This window comes from Bufo gargarizans, chromosome 5 (genome assembly GCF_014858855.1).
Source record: "Bufo gargarizans isolate SCDJY-AF-19 chromosome 5, ASM1485885v1, whole genome shotgun sequence".
Classification (NCBI taxonomy): domain Eukaryota; kingdom Metazoa; phylum Chordata; class Amphibia; order Anura; family Bufonidae; genus Bufo; species Bufo gargarizans.
Genome location: NC_058084.1, coordinates 81,817,303 through 81,838,257, shown reverse-complemented (window position 1 = coordinate 81,838,257; position 20,955 = coordinate 81,817,303). Strand labels below are relative to the sequence as shown.

The window sequence follows — 20,955 nt, the reverse complement described above, 5'->3', positions numbered from 1 at the left end:
GAACGGCACAGAATTGCTAAACAGAAAACTATATATTTATTTGTAAAACAAATAAAGATGAGTGCATTAAAATGACTTTAAAATAACAAATTACAACTTGTGATTTCTTAATTAGGATTCAGTGCTACTAATTAGGTTAGATTTGCTTGTTTTGTAGCCATTAACCTTCTGTTACCCATTGTAAATCATAATCTGTAATGGGCAAGCTGGTTGTCACAATGTCAAAATTCTAAGTCCAGCCCCAGAATGTAAGCATCACCTACTGCTAAAGAAGGCGAACACCAACTTTGGAGGAATTTCTAACGCAATATTAAATATCTGGAGCTTTTGATTTTTAATCTTTTTATAACTTTGATTTAGTGCAGGATCCCATTTCCTGGGAGTAAAAAAATAAATGATTTTGCTTTGGCTACATGACATTTGGTTCTCCATGGGATTAGCATGTGTCCCCATGTAAAATAAAGTTGTGGGGTACAAAACAATTGACATGGCCCCAATGTCACTTATACACTTGTTTTTCATATGTAAACATCAAGTTGTGGTAGACCACATAGTATTACTGTATGCAATGCTTTTTAGATATTCTGTACCTGTAAAGTAGTTGTCACAACCAGACAGCTGAGAAGCTCTGACAGAGTCCTTTCAGAAACTCCTCCTTGACTTCTGTGTTGTGGTATTCAGCTCCTCCTCTCATTAGCGTCTCTCAGCTGTTATGTGTTGGACTAATTGTTTCCCTTTAAATTCTTCCCCAGAATGCTTTTCTGGGCGGCTTATATTTCTTCCTGGAGTATGTGTGCTTGCCCATCTGGTTCTCCTCTCCTCCACAAAGTTAAGTGTTACACTGTTATCTGTTGTTTTCTGTTTGCTGGATCCCAGGTGACCCTGACTCCCTCCGTGTCTGGTGTAGGGAGCCGGTGGTCGTGTCCCCTCACTATTGTAGGGTGCTCAGGGCTTTATAGTCAAGGTTCGTGGATATGCATACCTCCACCATTCGGATCTATGCATAGGCTGAGCAGCCAGGGAAAGTGCCAGGTCTTCTACAGGGGTCTCCCTTTCGTTCCTTAGCTTTTGGATCCAGCGAGACATTTATGCATGTTGTTTTGCCTTGTTACCTGTACACATTCCGTGACATTATAAGCCGCCAAAACCGTCTTAAGCATGGATCCGGTTTCACTTTTGGCTGAACGCTTCCAGGGTCTTTCATTGGAGGTAGCTGACCTCCGTAAGACTTTTTCTCAGCTTCAAGTGACCGGTTCAGCTTGCGTTCATGGAGCTTGTTCTGAGCCTAAGATCTCGCTCCCGGATACGTTCTCCGGGGGTAGTGAGAATTTTGTGCGTTTTAGAGAGGCTTGCAAACTCCATTTTCGCCTTCTTCCCCATTCTTCTGGTGATGAGGAACGGAGGGTGGGGATCATTATATCGCTGCTCAGGGGTAACGCTCAGTCCTGGGCCTTTTCGCTGCCGGAGGGGGCACGGCCCCTCCGTTCAGTGGATGAATTCTTTTTAGCCCTGGGTCAGATATATGATGATCCGGATCGTATTGCTCTGGCGGAGTCTAGACTACGTCTCCTATGCCAGGGTAAACAATCCGCAGAAATATACTGCTCAGAATTTCGGAGTTGGGCAGCTGATACTGGTTGGAATGATGCTGCACTCCGAAGTCAATTTTGCCATGGTCTTTCAGAGGGATTGAAAGATGCATTTGCCTTTCATGATAGGCCTATTTCTTTGGACTCTGCTATGTCTCAGGCCGTTCGTATTGACAGGCGTCTTAGAGAGAGAGGAGAGATCTCTCCTTCCTGTCATACTCGGTCCCAGGACTGTGCAGCGGTCCCATTCTCTGCGCAGGGGTCTCAGTCGCTGTCAGCCCCTTCTGAGCAGGAGCCCATGCAGCTGGGGTTGATTGCTTCTGACAATAGAAGATTCAGCCCGCATGGGAGGGTTTGTTTTTGTTGTGGAGGTATTAATCATTTGGCAAATATTTGTCCCTCTAGGAGATTCAGGCAGTTCTCTGGGTATAATAAAGAAACAAAGAGGAAAAAATCTTTGAAAAATGTTCCGTCTGTTACTATTGGCAGGATTGAGGCGGAGATTGAAGATTTTCCGTTTGCTTGTAGTTCCCGTTTTGTCCTGCCGGCTAGGGTGGCGCTAGAGAGCAAGAACATTTTTTGTGAGATTTTTGTGGATAGTGGAGCAGCGGTCAATCTCATTGATAATCACTTTGCGATAACTCATGGTTTCCAGGTGTGCGCTTTGAGAAAGGATATTCCTGTATTTGCTATCGATTCCGCTCCACTTTCTCAGAAATCATTAAAGGGCATAGTTCACAATATCCGTTTAATTGTGAGTGATGCTCATGTTGAGGATGTGTCATGTTTTGTCCTTAGCGGTTTGCCCACCCCGCTGGTGTTGGGGCTGCCCTGGCTCACTAAGCATAACCCCACCATTGATTGGCAAGCGAAGCAAATAAATGGTTGGAGTGACTTTTGCAGAGAGAATTGCCTCATGACATCTGTTTCTGAGGTTGCTACTAAGACTATACCATCTTTTCTCTCTGAATTTTCGGATGTCTTCTCTGAGAGTGGAGTTCAGGATTTGCCCCCGCACAGGGAGTACGATTGCCCTATTAATCTCATCCCAGACGCCAAGCTGCCTAAATCTCGTTTATACAATCTTTCCCAACCTGAGAGGATCGCTATGCGTGCTTATATCTCTGAGAGTCTGAGAAAGGGACACATACGACCCTCGAAGTCACCTGTTGCCGCTGGTTTTTTCTTTGTTAAGAAAAAAGATGGTTCTTTAAGACCTTGTCTGGATTTCAGGGAGCTGAACAATATCACAATTCGTGACCCTTATCCGCTTCCTCTGATCCCGGACCTATTTAACCAGGTTGTTGGGGCTAAAGTCTTTTCCAAATTAGATTTAAGAGGGGCATACAACCTGGTCAGGGTCAGAGAAGGGGACGAATGGAAGACGGCCTTCAATACCCCTGAGGGCCATTTTGAAAACTTGGTTATGCCTTTTGGTTTGATGAATGCCCCAGCCGTTTTCCAGCATTTCGTGAACAGCATTTTTTATCATTTGATGGGAAAATTTGTATTGGTGTATTTGGATGACATTTTGATTTTTTCTCCCGATTTCAAAACTCATAAGGAACATTTACGTCAGGTCTTGCTCATCCTGCGGGAGAATAAATTATATGCGAAACTGGAAAAATGTGTGTTTGCGGTTCCAGAAATTCAATTTCTGGGGTTTCTTCTCTCCGCTTCTGGTTTTCGCATGGACCCAGAGAAGGTCCGCGCTGTGCTTGAGTGGGAGCTTCCTGAGAATCAAAAGGCGCTGATGCGTTTTTTGGGCTTTGCCAATTATTACAGGAAGTTCATCTTGAATTATTCTTCTATTGTTAAACCACTCACTGATATGACCAGAAAGGGGGTAGATTTTTCTTCTTGGTCAGTAGAGGCGCGTAAGGCTTTTTCTGATATCAAGGAGAGTTTTGCTTCCGCTCCCATCTTGGTGCAACCTGATGTTTCGTTACCCTTCATAGTTGAGGTTGATGCTTCTGAGGTGGGTGTGGGGGCGGTCTTGTCTCAGGGTTCCTCTCCTGCCAATTGGCGACCGTGTGCCTTTTTCTCAAGAAAACTCTCCTCCGCAGAGAGAAATTACGATGTGGGAGATAGGGAATTGTTGGCCATCAAGTTGGCTTTTGAGGAATGGCGCCATTGGCTAGAGGGAGCCAGACACCCTATTACCGTATTTACTGACCATAAAAATCTGGCCTACTTGGAGTCAGCCAAGCGTCTGAACCCGAGACAGGCCAGATGGTCGTTGTTCTTTTCTAGGTTTAATTTTGTTGTCACGTTCCGCCCTGGAGTTAAGAATGTGAAGGCAGATGCCCTGTCACGTTGTTTTCCGGGAGGCGGGAATTTTGAAGACCCGGGTCCCATTTTGGCTGAAGGTGTGGTGGTCTCTGCTCTTTTTCCTGAATTGGAGGCAGAGGTGCAGGCAGCCCAGTCAGAGGCTCCTGATCTTTGTCCTCCTGGGAGGTTGTTTGTGCCTCTCGCTTTAAGACACAAGATTTTTAAAGAACACCACGATACGGTCCTTGCTGGGCACCCGGGGGTAAGAGCCACACTGGATCTCATCGCTCGGAGATTCTGGTGGCCTGCGCTTCGTAAGTCGGTTGAGGGTTTTGTGGCAGCCTGCGAGACTTGCGCTCGTGCCAAAGTCCCTCATTCACGGCCATCAGGTCCTCTCCTTCCCTTACCCATTCCTTCCCGTCCTTGGACACATCTGTCCATGGACTTTATCACGGACCTGCCTCGTTCCTCGGGGAAGACTGTGATTCTGGTGGTGGTGGACCGTTTTAGCAAAATGGTGCATTTCATCCCTTTTCCTGGTTTGCCCAATGCTAAGACGCTGGCGCAGGCATTTGTTGATCACATTGTCAAATTGCACGGTATTCCTTCAGACATAGTCTCTGATAGGGGCACGCAGTTTGTTTCCAGATTCTGGAAGGCTTTCTGTTCTCGCTTGGGGGTTTGGTTGTCATTCTCTTCTGCTTTCCACCCGCAGTCGAATGGCCAGACAGAGCGCGTCAATCAGAATCTGGAGACATATCTGCGCTGTTTTGTGGCGGAGAATCAAGAGGATTGGTGTTCTTTTTTGTCCCTTGCTGAGTTTGCTTTAAATAACCGTCGTCAGGAGTCCTCTGATAAGTCACCATTTTTTGGTGCATATGGGTTTCATACACAGTTTGGGACTTTCTCAGGAGAGGGGTCTTCTGGTTTACCTGATGAGGACAGATTCTCCTCGTCTTTGTCATCTATTTGGCAAAAGATTCAAGATAATCTAAAGAGCATGAGTGAGAGATATAAGCGTGTGGCTGATAAGAGACGTGTGCTTGGTCCGGACCTGAATGTTGGTGATCTAGTGTGGTTGTCTACCAAGAATATCAAATTGAAGGTTCCCTCCTGGAAGTTGGGTCCTAGGTTTATTGGGCCTTACAAAATCCTGTCTGTCATCAATCCTGTTGCATACCGTCTTGATCTTCCTCAGACTTGGAAGATCCATAATGTTTTTCATAAGTCCTTATTGAAACCTTATGTTCAACCCATTGTACCCTCGCCTTTGCCTCCTCCTCCGATTATGGTTGATGGGAATCTTGAATTTCAGGTCTCTAGGATTGTGGATTCTCGTCTTGTCCGCGGTTCTCTTCAGTACCTTGTTCACTGGGAGGGGTATGGTCCTGAGGAGAGGATGTGGGTCTCAGTGACGGACATTAAAGCCTCTCGTCTCATCAAGGCTTTCCATAGGTCCCATCCTGAGAGGGTGGGTTCTGAGTGTCCGGAGTCCACTCGTAGAGGGAGGGGTACTGTCACAACCAGACAGCTGAGAAGCTCTGACAGAGTCCTTTCAGAAACTCCTCCTTGACTTCTGTGTTGTGGTATTCAGCTCCTCCTCTCATTAGCGTCTCTCAGCTGTTATGTGTTGGACTAATTGTTTCCCTTTAAATTCTTCCCCAGAATGCTTTTCTGGGCGGCTTATATTTCTTCCTGGAGTATGTGTGCTTGCCCATCTGGTTCTCCTCTCCTCCACAAAGTTAAGTGTTACACTGTTATCTGTTATTTTCTGTTTGCTGGATCCCAGGTGACCCTGACTCCCTCCGTGTCTGGTGTAGGGAGCCGGTGGTCGTGTCCCCTCACTATTGTAGGGTGCTCAGGGCTTTATAGTCAAGGTTCGTGGATATGCATACCTCCACCATTCGGATCTATGCATAGGCTGAGCAGCCAGGGAAAGTTCCAGGTCTTCTACAGGGGTCTCCCTTTCGTTCCTTAGCTTTTGGATCCAGCGAGACATTTATGCATGTTGTTTTGCCTTGTTACCTGTACACATTCCGTGACAGTAGTTTAGACCAAACAGTAAAGACAAATGACTTCAGCGTAGAACTGCCCACACAATAGTGTGCATAAAATGGTTCCAATCTGCGCTCGGAGTAGTTACTGCTACAGAAGTGGCCATACAGTAGTTGCAACCATAGTCCTGTGCCACTCTCTTCAGTCAGAGAAGACCTGTCAGGCAAGAGGATGACATTACCAGGAGTATAGTATGCTTTCACTGTATCCTGGACATTTATTTGGCATAAGCTTACGGAGTCGGTGGCTGCGCAAAAAGGGCTGGCAAGACTAGGACTGTAGTGCCCTGTTACTAGTCACAAGATGAATACCTTTTAAAGGGGTTTTCCTAAATGTTTTAATTGTTTATGTACCTTGGCGGAGGTACTGAGTGTCAGACTCCCACCGATGGCCTATCCAGAAGATAGGTCATCAGTTAGGGCTACTTTCACACTGGCGTTTTGGTTTCCGTTTGCCCTTAATGCATTCTGAATGGATAAGGATCCGCTCAGAATGCATCAGTTTGTCTCCATTCCGCTTTGGTCCGTCTGACGAAACTGAGCCAAACGGATCCGTCCTGACACACAATGTAAGTCAATGGGGACGGATCCGTTTTCACTGACACAATAGAAAACGGATCCGTCCCCCATTGACTTTCAGTGGTGTTCAAGACGGATCCGTTTTGGCTATGTTAAAGATAATACAAACGGATCCGTTCTGTACGAATGCATGAGGTTGTATTATCTGAACACGGATGCTTTTGTGCAGATCTATGACGGATCCGCACCAAACGTGAGTGTGAAAGTAGCCTAAAAAGTCTCGGAAAACCCCTTTAAATGATGTGCATAGCTATTTAAAATATTTGCCTATTTTGTAGTCTAGTATTTATCTTTAATATTATTAATATTCTGAAAGTAGTATGCACAATGATGCACTGTAGAAATACCGCCTGCTGGTGCTTTTTTCTCACTATTATTATTCAAGCACCATTGATTCCATAGCGCTGTACATATGATAAGGGGTCACATACATAACACAGACAATTGCACTAAGCATGAACAAGACGAGTTACAGACTGGTACAGAAGGAGAGAGGGCCCTGCCCGTGAGGGCTTACAATCTACATGGTGGTTATGTGTTAACCTTCACACACACCATTTTACACAGATACTGGTTTGGGTAAAGACTAAAATCTGTATGTGTAACCCCAGCATACTGTAATAACCATGGTTATTTGTGTTACACTCAGCAGAGCTGCACAGAGATCGCAACAATTCAAATCAGTTGCTGTCCCAAGTAAAGCTAAGCCCAACTCCCTGTGTCACATATAACCACACATTAGGGAACATTAACCAACTACAGTTGTGGCTAAAAGTTTTGAGCTTCAGTTTGCATGGTTGTATTAAAGGGGTATTCCGGTTGCCATAAATATAACTTATATTTTAGACTAATTCATCATCAACAATGACCTAATATAATGTAAATTTCACATGTTTACCGTTCAGTAGTTATAAAAGTTTTTTTCTTCCACTGCTACCCACTGTGTTTCTATAGAGGCATCGACCTGTAGTTCGGAGCCTTTGTGAGGTCGAGCATGCTCAGTGTGTTGCTATTAATTCTCTAGCTAAATGTCTTGTGAAACAAAGGGCGTGTCAGTGTGCTGGTGATTACCGAGTAGAGGGGGCGTGACCGGGCTGTATATCAGGCAGCCAATCAGTAAACATCAGCACTCACAGCAGGGAAGCTAGGGATTGTGGGGATTGTAGTTTTGTGAGGGAAGATCAGGCTCCATGATACTCAGTGTGTTGCAGGCTCACACAGGAGCTAGACAAATGGATTACAACGTAAATTGAAACTGTGGTTATAGATATCCGTTCTGGTTGGGTCACGGCTCGCAGCCTTAATGCAATTTTTCTAAAATTAAGTTACTTTACCGGGATACCCCTTTAACTCTAGACTGTTATGAAGAGGGATTACATTAATTGCAAAGTCATTCCTTACCATGAAAATTTTGTTAATCACATAAAAACCCATTTCCACTGCATTTCAGCCCTGCCATAATTTCAGTGATCTTCTCGTTGGCTTAGGAGAGAGTGTTAATGAGGACAGGGCCGCGGATATCACTCTTATCATGCTGATTGAATTAGAAGAGCAGATTTTTTGCTTTAAAGGGGGTGGGTGCTTGAAATCTTTGTCTTCTTCTGTTGACTCCAAGGAATCATGCTGTCATCACTGCATTGCATCAAAAGGACTCCACTGGCAAGGACATTGCTGCTTTTAAGATTGCACATACTGTAATTCAACCACTTTTATTAAGAAATTTAAGGAGAGAGGTTCACTTGCCGTGAAGAAGGCTTCGAGTTGCCCAAGAATGTCCAGCAGGTGCCACGACTGTGTCTTAAAGAGGATTCAGCTATGGGATCGGTCACAACCAGTGCAGCTCGGAAATGGCCCAGACAGGTGTGAGTGCTTTTGCATGTACAGTGAGGCAAAGATTTTTGGAGGATGGCCTGGTGTCATGAAGAGCAGCAAAGAAGCCACGTCTCTCTCCAAGAACATCAAGGGTATATTGATATTTTGCAAGAAGTACAGGGATTGGACTGCAGGGGACAGTGGTAAAATAATTTCCCCCCCCCTTCAGACTGTTAGGAAAATCTGCAAGAATGATTGTCTCGGGAGAAGAAAATGTGAGTGCTACAGATGTCACATGAGTTAAGAAATTTGAGTTAACAGCGGGAGTGCTAACCATGGTACATCTGTACTATAAGTCCTGAGACCAGTCATGTGTGAGGTTGCTTTTTCATCCAAGGTAGCAGGCTAAGTAACAGTTTTGCCTATGAAGACTGCCATAAATAAAGAACAGTATGAAAGCTTCCTTTAAGGGCATCTCCAGCATGATGGAAAAAAACTAAACATTGAAATTTTGGGTCTAAGTACATATTAGTGGGGGCACTATTAGAGGAGGTTCAGGCAGCATGTAAAAGTAAGGCTAGCTCGGTGCTGTGGCACACATCTCACCTCTTAAGCCCCCCTGCTCCATATCTTAATTGGAGAAGGACAGAATTCTGCAGCTATTAATGGCCACCACAGAGGAACATTCTTCTGGGAGGGTGTTTTGTGCTGCATTGTGGTATTTTGTTCTTTGGCATGGTATTCGGTGCTGCACTCTGGTATTACTAACCCTGCCAACTTGTGTTGGCCTCATCTACTTGTGTTGCCCACCTTCTGTTAATTTGGGCCCACCTACAACATTAGGCCACTTTATTTATTTTTTATGGCCTCTTTAAGCTCCCATTCTGCCCCAGGTTGTTTGTGTGATTTTTGTTGTAGTTCCCTACCCACACAAATTTGTACTGATGTTTTTTGGGCTGTAAAAATACCAGAATAATCAGATATAGGTTTTCTTGGCCACCTGCATTTCTTGGGGAAAAAAAAATTCAGTCATTTTAGCAAATGGTATGTTTGCCCACTAGCTTTTTTAATGACATTTTTTTCCTATTGAGAAGGTGATGTGAAAATGCCTGGAAAAAAATGCTCAGAGCTACAGCATATAGTGTTTTTTTTTTTTTTAAAGAAGACAGAAAGACAGAAAACGCCAGCAAATAAACAAAATAACAATAGCAAAAAAAATCTTGTGTATCCTGTGTTTTATATTATCTGGAGCTGGAGAATTTACAGCAAAAAAAATAATAATGCAGGTGCAAATCATTACACTGCAAAAATGCTGAAAAAATGCCAGTAAGAACATACAGCTATTTCAAGGGAAAAAGTTATGGTTCTTAGAATGTGGCAATGCAAAACGAACCAATACCGGTTGGCCTTAATGCCAAAATTGGCTTGGTACTTAAGTAATTCTGTAATATTGGTAGAAAATTTACGAAATATTCTATTACCTTCAATTTTAAGCCTTGAAGGCAAATGCACTTGAATATAAGATTGTATTTGATGGAATATAAAATTAATTTACCATCATTTTAATACAATACATTCTCAGATTTGTGGTACATCTGCAGAATACCAATGGCTACTGAAATTTCCTAGCTCCAAGTGACACCATGTCTTATATATCCACTCTATCGACTGAGAAGATCTGTATATGATTTGTAAATATGCTGCACAGAGACTACGACAACCTTGTGTACGGGGTTTGGACATGAATGGGTTGTTCACATCTCACCGGCATTTGCATTTTGAAAGCAATCAAATGCAGTTCTTATCTTTCTTTCTTCCTTAATCACTGTTGCTCTGGGAGATTCTGTGGCGCTCTTCCAAGATCATGTCCGATCCAAGTTTGTGTGTTTTGGAGAGAAAAAGAGAATTGAGATTGATTGCCATCATCAACCAGTGTGTGCCATTATACCATTTCCCCTGTGGATGCATTGGCATAGGCAACATGGATATCAAAGCAGCAGGTTGCTTGGCATCACAAGTGGCAGCTTCACGGCTGGAGCATCTGCAAGCCTGCCATGTAGAGATGGGAAGAAGCACTGCTTTTTGCTCAAATTCACCGTGCCTCTGGCTGTATTAACTCTCTGTTGGCGACATCAAATGCTGTACACTACATTAAGTAGTAAGCATTGTGATAACTGTGAAATAATATGGAAATCATATGTTACAAATTACAAACAATTGGACTGCACAGAGTAGGCTGTAGCTATCGATTATTTATATAATCAAGTATTCTAAAAAGAAAAAAAACTCCTCAGACCCCCTTGCCATCAATCCTCAGCACCATCAGGCACCCCCTATGGCCATCGGTTACTCCCCTAGTGCCACCATCTTCCCGTCTTAGCCATCGGTCCCCAGCTCCAGTGAAATAAAATACTTTTCTGTAGGGGCGCCACCGACACTCCGCAGTTGCATTGTCTTATTCACGCGCTCCACTGTCCTCCTGTCGTCACACAGCGTTCGGTCATAGTGCGCGGTTACGTGCACTACATCCTGACGACGTGTGTATGTCAGGATACAGTGCAGCGCGTTGCGGGCTGTCAGGAGGCCACAGAGCATGAGTAATAGCAAGCGCTTCAATCACACTTCATGGTCACATGGCTCAATCGAATCTTCGATGCAAAAAATGTGCATCGAGGATTTTTTGTGTCCACCAGTTACTTGATTAAATCGAGTAATCGTTTTAGCCTTCGCACAGAGACAACCAGGATTATTTTTTCCTCTCTGGATATTTAGGGTACCTGCACACGGGTGTAGGTTTACTGCATAGATTTCAGTGTGGTTTTCTTGCGTTTCTGCGCAAAAACGTCACCAAAACTTGCATGATTTACTTGCAATTTTTGGTGTTTGCCGTAGGTAACAACCGTTCCATTGAAAAGGGTCAAATCAACAGCCAAAAAAAAAAAAGCCACACAAACAATCGACATGCTGCAGATTTCAAAATACGCACGGCAAATCAATTTCTGTAAGGAATAAAAAGCAAAGTGTACATGAGATTTGTCTGATCTCATACACTTTGCTGGTACTTTATTACGCTGTTTGTTTTCTACACCAGAACCCGCGTTGAAAAAATTTGCGTAATCCACATTGTGTGCAGGTACCCTTAGAAGGACTCATGTTACTGTGGTGCCTAGATGCAAAATTAAATAACTAGGAATTAGCAACAATTTTTGTTAAAGAATGCATTCATTTTAAATGGATTTTGACAGCCGAGCAATATATCAGCTCATTAAAATCAATATGTTCAAAATGCAGATGACCTCAGCATTATTCACTGCTTAAACACTGTCATCCGTACCTAAACCATCTGTGGCAGGACATCTTGCAGAGAATAGTATCTTATGCTCGCATATGATATGATTCTGCATTGCTCATCTGCGTGTTATATAATCTTTTCAAACCAAACTTCCAGTGAACTACTGAAAAAGAATATACACCTCAGTGTGTAAATTCAAGTGTATCATCTAGAATAAAAAAAAAATATATATATATATATATATAGCTCGATGTTGATTATTAGCTTCATACAGTTGCAGGCTGCACACTACATGCAGTTTGGTATAGTGCAGAGTACGAAGAGACTTGAATTCCCCCCCCCCCCCCTTCCTAGTGATGGTTAGTTAAATAAAGCTAAAAAAAAACTTGAACAACAGACCTGTCTGTGTGTCTGGAGAGGGAAACTGCTAGTTCATAAAGTCATGTGATCACAGCAGCATCAGCACTGATTTAGGCAGGCAGATTCCTCTGTTTTCATTGAAAGACCTCATGCACAAGACCGTTGCAGCCCATTGTAGAAATGCCTATTCTTGTCCGCAAAATGCAATATTTTTTTGTGGGGCCACGGAACGGTGCAATGGATGCGGACAGCACACGGAGTGCTGTCCGCATCTTTTGCGGCCCCATAGAAGTGAATGGGTCTGCATCCGAGCCGCAAAAACTGCTGGTCAGATGCGGACCCGAACAACGCTTGTGTGCATGAGACCTAAAAGGGTGGATGGAAGTAGAAATGGGGTAGTGTTATGTGAGCTAGCAAGTTTGTAAAGATAGTGACTGGGACTGCACTATATATAGTCATGTGGAGGTGGGTAAAGTTTTCTATGTGCGTGCAGATCTTATGCTACGTCAACTGAATGCGAACTGAGCCTGTAGAGCACACACTAGAGCAGCACTATTTCAGCTTTATGCTATCACTTCAAAGTAAAAAAAAAAAAAAAAAAAGTTTATTGTTAGTCTGTTTGCCTGAGCGTTAAGAAAATACATCTGTACGCACTGTATCATGTAACTATTCTGACATTCATTATGCCGGTTGAGAATAGTGAGTGCACTGTACGGGTCTGCTGTCCATTCTCACAAGCAGATGGCTCCTACAGTTGTGTGTCACTTGCTTATTACATCCTCTTAAGATTAGTAGCAGTGTGTGCAGATGGGCCTGAAGGAACAGCTGTGTATAGAAAAAAAAAGAAAAGAAATGAAACCTGCTCTATAAAAAAAAAAAAATTGTGGCCTAGTTGCAATGAAAGCAATAATTTCTCTCTTGCTCCGTTCAGATGTTTTTAATCGTTTGTGGTTTGTTTGTATTTTTTTTGTTAATTTAAGTAAATATTCAAAATTTTCTTCTTTAATGAACTGTGCATTTATTTCACACAAGGGCAATATAAATAGTGAAATTATCGAAAACTTGTCACAATGCAAAATCAAGACGATGCCTCAGAGAAACGTATGTTACAGTTGGAATGTTTTGAACAAATTTATGCCATTAGCACTAAAACACGAACAGCCAGGTAGAAAATCCCAGCAGAACATAAACAAATGCTATGAATTATTCATCACCCTATTTTTCCTTTCCTGGTTAAACTGTAGATGGTGTTTTGTAGGTTGTTAGGGTGTTCTCGTCTCCCATTATTTGAAATGATTCCAGAAAGAGATGGTCATTGAAATCATTAAAATGTGCCATTTTTACTTATCCGTCCACTGCAGATAACGTTATCAAAGATTGTTATAGGCAACAAGGGCATTCTTTAAAATAATGACATTTGTTATTGGGAATTTCTGAAATTTTAAAAAATCCCAGAATAAGGGCTTATTCAGACAGCTGTAGTGTTTACCGGCCGTGTGCGCTCTGCGTTTTGCAGGCCGCACATGGCCAGCACTATGATCTAAATGACTATTCTTGTCCACAATCTTTCTTGCTGGGACAGGGTGTGCTGTCCGCATCTTTTGTGGTCCCAATTAAATGAATGGGGTCCGCTCCCATTCCGCAAAATTGCACGGATGTGGACTCACTCATATGGTCGTCTGAATGAGCTCTAATTTTGTACATATGTAATAATCTTCAACTTAAAAAATAAATAAAAACTTTAACTTTTTCAATGGCTTTGTGCCATAATATATCATACCATACAAGATCTGCTATATCTGTATATCACTTGAAAAGTTGTCACATACTTTTTAGGCTTATTTCACACCAGCGATACGGATTTTGTCAGGGTCTGTTCAGGAAAACAATGATGGTCTTGCACACAAGTTGAATCAGTTTTTTCTGATGTGTTTTTTCAGTTTGGATTGCATGCATTTTTCACCCGCATGAAGAAAAACTGTGAAGAATATCGATCTACATCTCCAAGCAACTAGTGTTGAGAGAATCAAACTCCAGTGGAATTCGATCTGAATTTCATGGAAAAGTTGATTTGACACAAAGCTGAATTTCCTCGTGCTTTGTGGTAAATAATCGATTTTCCCTGAATGGCAGTAAAAAAAAAAGCAACATACTTACCTCATCCATTATAGCACGAAGAGCCGGTCGCTGCCATCTTGATTGAAGAATATGCACAAAATCCTGTGTGCAGTGATGTATGACGTCACCACGGGCCGTGCAAGATTTCGCGTTAGATCTTCAATCAAATGGTGATGGCCGCTCTTTGCACTATAAGGGATCAAATGGATGATGTAAGTATGATTTTCTTATATTATTTTTTTCAATTTTGCTATCGGATGCCGCGATCAGCTACAAATGCAGCATCTGGGGGGTACGATGATGGTGTGCGACACAATTGGCGCTCCCTGTCATTGCACCCACTACTTACAAGCAAATATTTTTGTAGAACTCAGCGAAGCAGCCAATTTCAATACTTTGCTCATCTGAACCATCGTTTAAAACACATTGGATCTGGATACCTTCCGTTTTTCACACAAATCCTTTTCACTTCTATGGAGACAGAGCTGCATGAAAAACTAGAACATGCTGCAATTTTTCCTGAATGCAAAGCTGGTGCATAAAAATTGATACTCATGTACTCAGACCCATTGAAATGAATGGGTCACGATTGAGTCTAGATGCTATCCGTAAGCTACACGCAAGGCCAGAAAACTCACATTATTACTGTACCCAGCCATTAGCTGCCACTGCCACACGTTGAGTGCGGTGCACCAGTCCCCTTTGTGTATGGTGGAAAAGCAGTGACAACCATACATACAGTATTAGAAATTTACTAAGCAAAATCTACTACACCGATTGTGCCAAATAGTGTCTAATTTGTGAAAAATTTAAAATTTGGGGCAACTCTTATTTCTTCTATTTTTTTTCCTAACTTTAACCGCTTGAGGACAGGGCGACTTTTAGTTTTCATTTTTTATTACCTATTTTCCAGTGTCATAACATTTTAATCCTCTACTCATAAAGTCATACGAGGGCTTGTTTTTGGTGGGATAAGTTGTATTTTGTAATTTATATTGCATACAATGTGGTGGGAAGCTGGAGAAATTACAGATGAGGTGAAACTAGAAAACCAAATGCAATTGCTCCATATTTTTATGGGTTTAGATTTTACAATGTTACCTATGTCGTAAAACTGACCTGTTACATTCATTCTGTAGTTCAGTACAATTATAGCTATACCACATTTGTATAGTTTGTCTTGTGTGTTAATAATGAAATGCCATATTCTGACCCCAATAACTTTTTTACCATTATGTCTACCATTATGAGCTGTGTGAGGGTCATTTTTTTAAGGGGTTAATAGTAGTTTTGAAATGTGTATGATTTTTTTGTAACTTTTAGATTTTTTTTCAACATAAGGGATAAATACATTTATATTTTAGTATTATGGGCATTTTGGGGTACGGCAGTGCAAATGATCTTTAATGTTTCTTATTGTTTATTTTTAATGTGGGGGAAGGAGGGAGATTTAGATTTCTTTTGTATTTTAAAAAACTTTTTTTAAGGGAATTGAACATGCAATACTCTGATCGCTTCTCCAAAAAATTGCAATAAATTACCATTGCAGCTTAAGGGAGTTCCATTGTGTTCCATGTGGCAGGGCTCCATAGAAACTTTTCCAGTGGTAGCCTCAGTTCCATTAAAGCAGGCTTGCTCAACCTGCGGCCCTCCAGCTGTGGCAAAACTACAACTCCCAGCATGCCCAAACAGCCTACAGCAGGGCATTGTGGGAGTTGTAGTTTTACAGCTGGAGGACCGCATGTTGAGCATGGCTGCTTTAGAGGGACAGGCTTTCCACAATTAATAAATGCCCCTCCCAATCACTGCGTGGGGGAGCTGTTTGGGCCTTAGGAGTGCATTGCTCCTGGGGAAAGCCACCTCCGATTCTAGGGTCGCAATTGACACACACACAGCATCTGAGGGGTTGAATGTCTGTGATCGGCATTGATGCTGATAGCCCTAGCTCTGTGAAACAACAGGCACCCGGCAGCTAAGGCGACTGCTGTGGAGTGGGCACATTTTTAAAGAGACTAAATGCCCCAAACATGTATGGCCCATGTTGTCAAGAGGTTAAGACTGTATCAAAAAAAATCTACCCCACTGTCTTAGGAAACCAAATAAAACTTTCATAGTTTTTTCAGGGCTCTTTTCTGAAGTTTTGTCTAATAGGGCTGGGTTCTCATGTTGTGGCTGTAGTGCATCCTAAACCACACTGACATGCAGATCAGCACGGTTTTCAAATAGATTAAGTCTAAACATGGTTTGATTGTGGCCAAGCAGTAAACTGCTGCAATCAATCTGAAGACGCATGAAGATTGACACTATTTCAGCTGCAACCTGTGAATCAGCCTAAGTAAACAGCTCTCCATTCCTGTAGTCCAGGGGTGCACAACCTTTTTTGGTCTGGGGGCCGCATTGTTACATCGCTCTATTTCAAGGAGCCGCAAATAATAAAATGTTGATCGGCGCTCATCTGCCTATTACACAAGCCAGTGCAAAGTGACTGGGGAGGAGTGATCGCTGCCACAGTCGTGCTGCAGATAATCGGACATCTTTCGTCCTGATAAAATATGCAAATCAGCCGACAAATGAGCAATTCCTTGTTTATCGACTAATCAGCTGCACGATTATACTGGCCAGATATAAGATATGAGCGCTCCTATGAACACTTGTTCCCAGTAATTGTCCCAAATATCGTGCTGCAGCATAACCCCTGAAACCGAAGAGTTATACTTACTTGCTCCCCGCCTCTCTGGTTCTTCGAATTGCCTCCGCTGTTTACAACTGGCAGTGCATGGACATGGTCATGCACCACTCCACGCTCAGGTCTGAACCCAGCCTTATAGGCGCCCTGCAGTGGCACATTAACTTGCTAGTGGGGAAGGCGCCTATTGGTTAACGCTTGAATGACCAGGCCCGAAAAGGCCTTAAGGACCAAACACTTTTTTGTGATTTAGTGCGCGTGGTGGTTCAAATGGTTGTAACTATCTTATTTGTTGGACTACCAAAATAATTTTTGCAACAATTTTTATTTGGGGGAAACTGTACAAAACGTTTTTAAAAAGTATATTTTTTTCAAACTATAGCTCCTTATTCTTTAAATATGCAAACTGACACCAAAATTAATTATTATAATCAGTTCTCTATTTTGTGTAGGCCGTTTTGCTATATAATATGAAAAGTTTCACGTGAATGGGGCGGTAATAGTGACGGTTATGATTGGTGTGGGTGTTTTTTCTTTTATGCATCATTATTTTTTTTTTTACTTAATATTATTTCTGCTACATAATATGTCCCCCAAGAGGTCATAAAAAGACTTTGGGGGACACTGTCACTTTTTTAAAATGTTGCACTTTTTCATAAAAAGACTGTGGTGGGACAGTGAACACTCTTTTATTAAGCACTTTTTCCTTTTTATTACATTTTTTAATTAATTTATTTTTCACATTTTTTTTTTTTATAATTTTGTAACTTTTTTTTTTTATATATTTTTACCACATAATTTGTCCCCAAGAGGTCACTGAAAGACCTTTGGGAGACAATAAGTTACTTTTTTGTACTATTACCACTGTAACTGGAGCATCCAAAGGAGCCCCAATTACAGGGAAACCAGCCTGCTGCGGAGGCTTTGTACCAGGGCAGCGCTCCTCTGTTCCTGAGACACCCAGCGATCACGTGATCGCTGGGTCTACACTGCAGAGCGCTCATAGAGGAGAAGGCAGAAGCGGCTTCCCCGCTCTCGCTAATAGCCGGGGACCCTTTCTGCTCCTTCTACAGTGCAGGAGCAAAACCTGTGATCCATCTGCTGTGCGGCGCTCTGGGCAGAAACACAGCTGATTGTAGGATCAGCTGTGTTTCTGCCCAGCAGGGCGGGGGCCGCAAACCATGGCTCTGGGGGCCGCATGCGGCCCGTGGGCCGCAGGTTGTGCACCCCTGCTGTAGTCCATACCGTAGTTTCAGCTCTTCATTACCCCATAACTTTATCTAATGCTGCTTCCAACTCTACTAGGTCTTATCATTGAAGAAATAGAGGTTCATACAGACCAGGCTCCTAGTGGTGGATACATTTGCCTTTTGCAAACTTAAAGCAGTTTAACAGTCATTATTTTATTGATCTAATGCAGCTACAATTAAAAATAAAGCAACTATTCAAAAACGTGTCTCCATGGTTACCGACTACAAACAAACCTTGTGTAGTTTGATCCTTCAGTCATGTTTCACTATTTTCCATCTCTCCCCTCTTCTACTACCTGTTTGTTAGCCATTAACTTTGTGGAAATATTTCTGTAAAAAATAAATAAAGTTAGAGGCACCAGTATTGGTATTTTGGAAAATATCAATGTACTTTGAGAAAACCTTAAAAAAAACTTTTGCCATGGTCAGACTAAAACACAGGGGAAATCATTAGTTCTAACCACTAAACCACCATGCAGGCTTCAAAGTGAGGTAAAAAATATGACATAAAATCAATTAAACATCATAACATATTCTTTCTTGTCTCTTTGCGTTTAGGAGGTGCTGCTTATTACTGTGGCTATCCTGGTGCTCCTGCTGGCTTTCTATGCCCTGTTTTATTTGAACTTCACTTCAGCTACGGAATCCAGAGACGACTCGGCAGACTAGCCAATGCCATCCAATCTCAAAGCTGGGGTTTAACGTTGGAAGACTCAGAGGATGTAAACATACATTATATGCTATATGAGTTATAAATGTTACATTCCATTTCTAGCATAATGATCATGAGACACAGAATACAAAGTCTTAATTCAGTCATAATTAAACATTCCCGATCTGAACTGTTATCTGGTATATGAGTTGTTGATTATTATTTCGGAGATACAGACATTCCTTTGGGAAAGAACTATTTTATATTTCTTTTTCAAATTTAGATTTTTACTGGATGTGTGCCTAATATGTTGATTTGTAACTTTCATGATAATTAGCAATACCATAATTCTGATGAAGGCAAACATTTTAAATATGAGTATTTTGATAGAAGGGAATCTTTCTTTCTAAATGATGCAATTTTTGTATTCAACACATTAAACATATTGTAATCTTCATTTGTATGCCGTGTTTGTATTGTATGTGGTTCAACATTTCTGTAACATCTGTGCCAAGGGATATGACTTGCTGCTGATGTGATTTTATGCACACTTCATGAATATAAAATCATATCTGGTTGAGCAGATTATATTTTCTTAATATAAGGACAGAAAGCATTGTTTTTTCAGTCTCATTTTTGTATTTGAAAAACTACCCATTCAATTATTTTCACAAAATATCAAAGAAAGCAAGATGACACAAAAGTACTTGCTGTAGAAACATAGAAAAACATCTTTAAAAAAACACGCAGTACAGTTGTTTCCAGGCTCATATATTATAAATGTATTATTAAGAAAGGGAAGGACTCTTATTAATGTGTTTGACACAAGGCCTTGACCTTGTGAGAAAATGTAGCAAAAAAAAGTGGAAGATGATTGCGGTGGGAGGAGCAATGAAAGTAATATGAGGATATGCTTCCCTTACTTGGTAACTTGATTGCTTTGACATACTGAGTAAGGCTACTTTCACACTCGCGTTTTGGGCGGATCCATCATGGATCTGCAAAAAACGGATCCGTTACAATAATACAACCGCATGCATCCGTCATGAACGGATCCGTTTGTATTATCTATAATATAGCCAAGACGGATCCGTCATGAACTCCATTGAAAGTCAATGGGAGACGGATCCGTTTTCTATTGTGTCAGAGAAAACGGATCCGTCCCCATTGACTTCCATTTGTGCCAGGACGGTCCATTTGGCTCAGTTTCGTCAAGCGGACAGCAAAACGCTGCAGGCAACGTATTTATGTCCGCCTCCAGAGCGGAACGGAGACTGATTCAGAGGCAAACTTATGCATTCTGAGCGGATCCTTTTCCATTCAGAATGCATTAGGGCAAAACTGGTCTGTTTTGGACCGCTTGTGAGAGCCCTGAACGGATCTCACAAACGGAAAGCCAAAACGCGAGTGTTAAAGTAGCCTAAGGTTAACAAATATATAAAAAAAAAAGTCTAACCTAGTGTTCTGCATTGTTGATGTAGATCAGAGCTTCCCAACCTAAAGCCAGCCAGAACATCATGCTTCCCCAACTTCACCTCACTTACACCTAGTAGCTGCCTTAAAGAGGACCTTCCACCAGAATAAAACTTCTAAACTAACTATACAGGCATGTAGAGCGGCGCCCATGCACTTACTGTTATACCTGGGCGCTGCTCCGTTCTCCCGTTATTGCCTCCGGTATCTTCATAGTTAGGCTCCACCCAGGGGAACCTGCCGGCGCCTCCTTCTCCCATGCTGTAGCGCTGGCCAATCACAGCGCTCAGCTCATAGCCTGAGAGGCTTTTTTCTCTCTCAGGCTATGAGCTGAGCGCTGTGATTGGCCAGCGCTACAGCATGGGAGAATGAGCCAACGGCAGGTTCCCCTGGGTGGAGCCTAACTATGAAGATACCGGAGGCAATAACGGGAGAACGAAGCGGCGCCCAGGTATAACAGTAAGTGCAGGGGGGTCCCTGGGCGCCGCTCTACATGCCTGTATAGTTAGTTTAGAAGTTTTATTCTGGTGAAAGGTCCTCTTTAACAGTAAACCCCACTTCACAGTTTTCGAAATATCGGTCTAGAAGAAGGTGAAACAACTATGATTTAGAGTTAGTGATCCTCCTGCTAAGTAAAATAAATCCTTTTTACTCCAAATCTGGCCTTCAATAAATTTGTAGCTCAATTACAAACACCTCTAGTGACAGTGAAATCTTTTGTCTAGACTTTGAATAGACCTCGTATATTTAGTATCCTAGGTATAAATAGTTGTTGGTAGTGCAAGTCAACTAGGGTGGTACCTTTACGGTAGTTCCCTG

At 42.2% G+C, this 20,955-nt stretch overlaps 1 protein-coding gene across 1 annotated transcript in view; it reads left to right on the top strand.

Moving 5' to 3' along the window:
• Positions 1-19,120, top strand: part of TRIQK (triple QxxK/R motif containing) — a 136,903-nt gene extending 117,783 nt beyond the window's left edge. Inside the window, exon 5 of the mRNA XM_044294335.1 lies at positions 18,570-19,120. Within this exon, the coding sequence (XP_044150270.1) occupies positions 18,570-18,680 (111 nt within the window). The 3' untranslated portion in view covers positions 18,681-19,120. The remainder of the gene's footprint in view (positions 1-18,569) is intronic.
• The last annotated feature ends 1,835 nt before the right edge of the window (positions 19,121-20,955 follow it).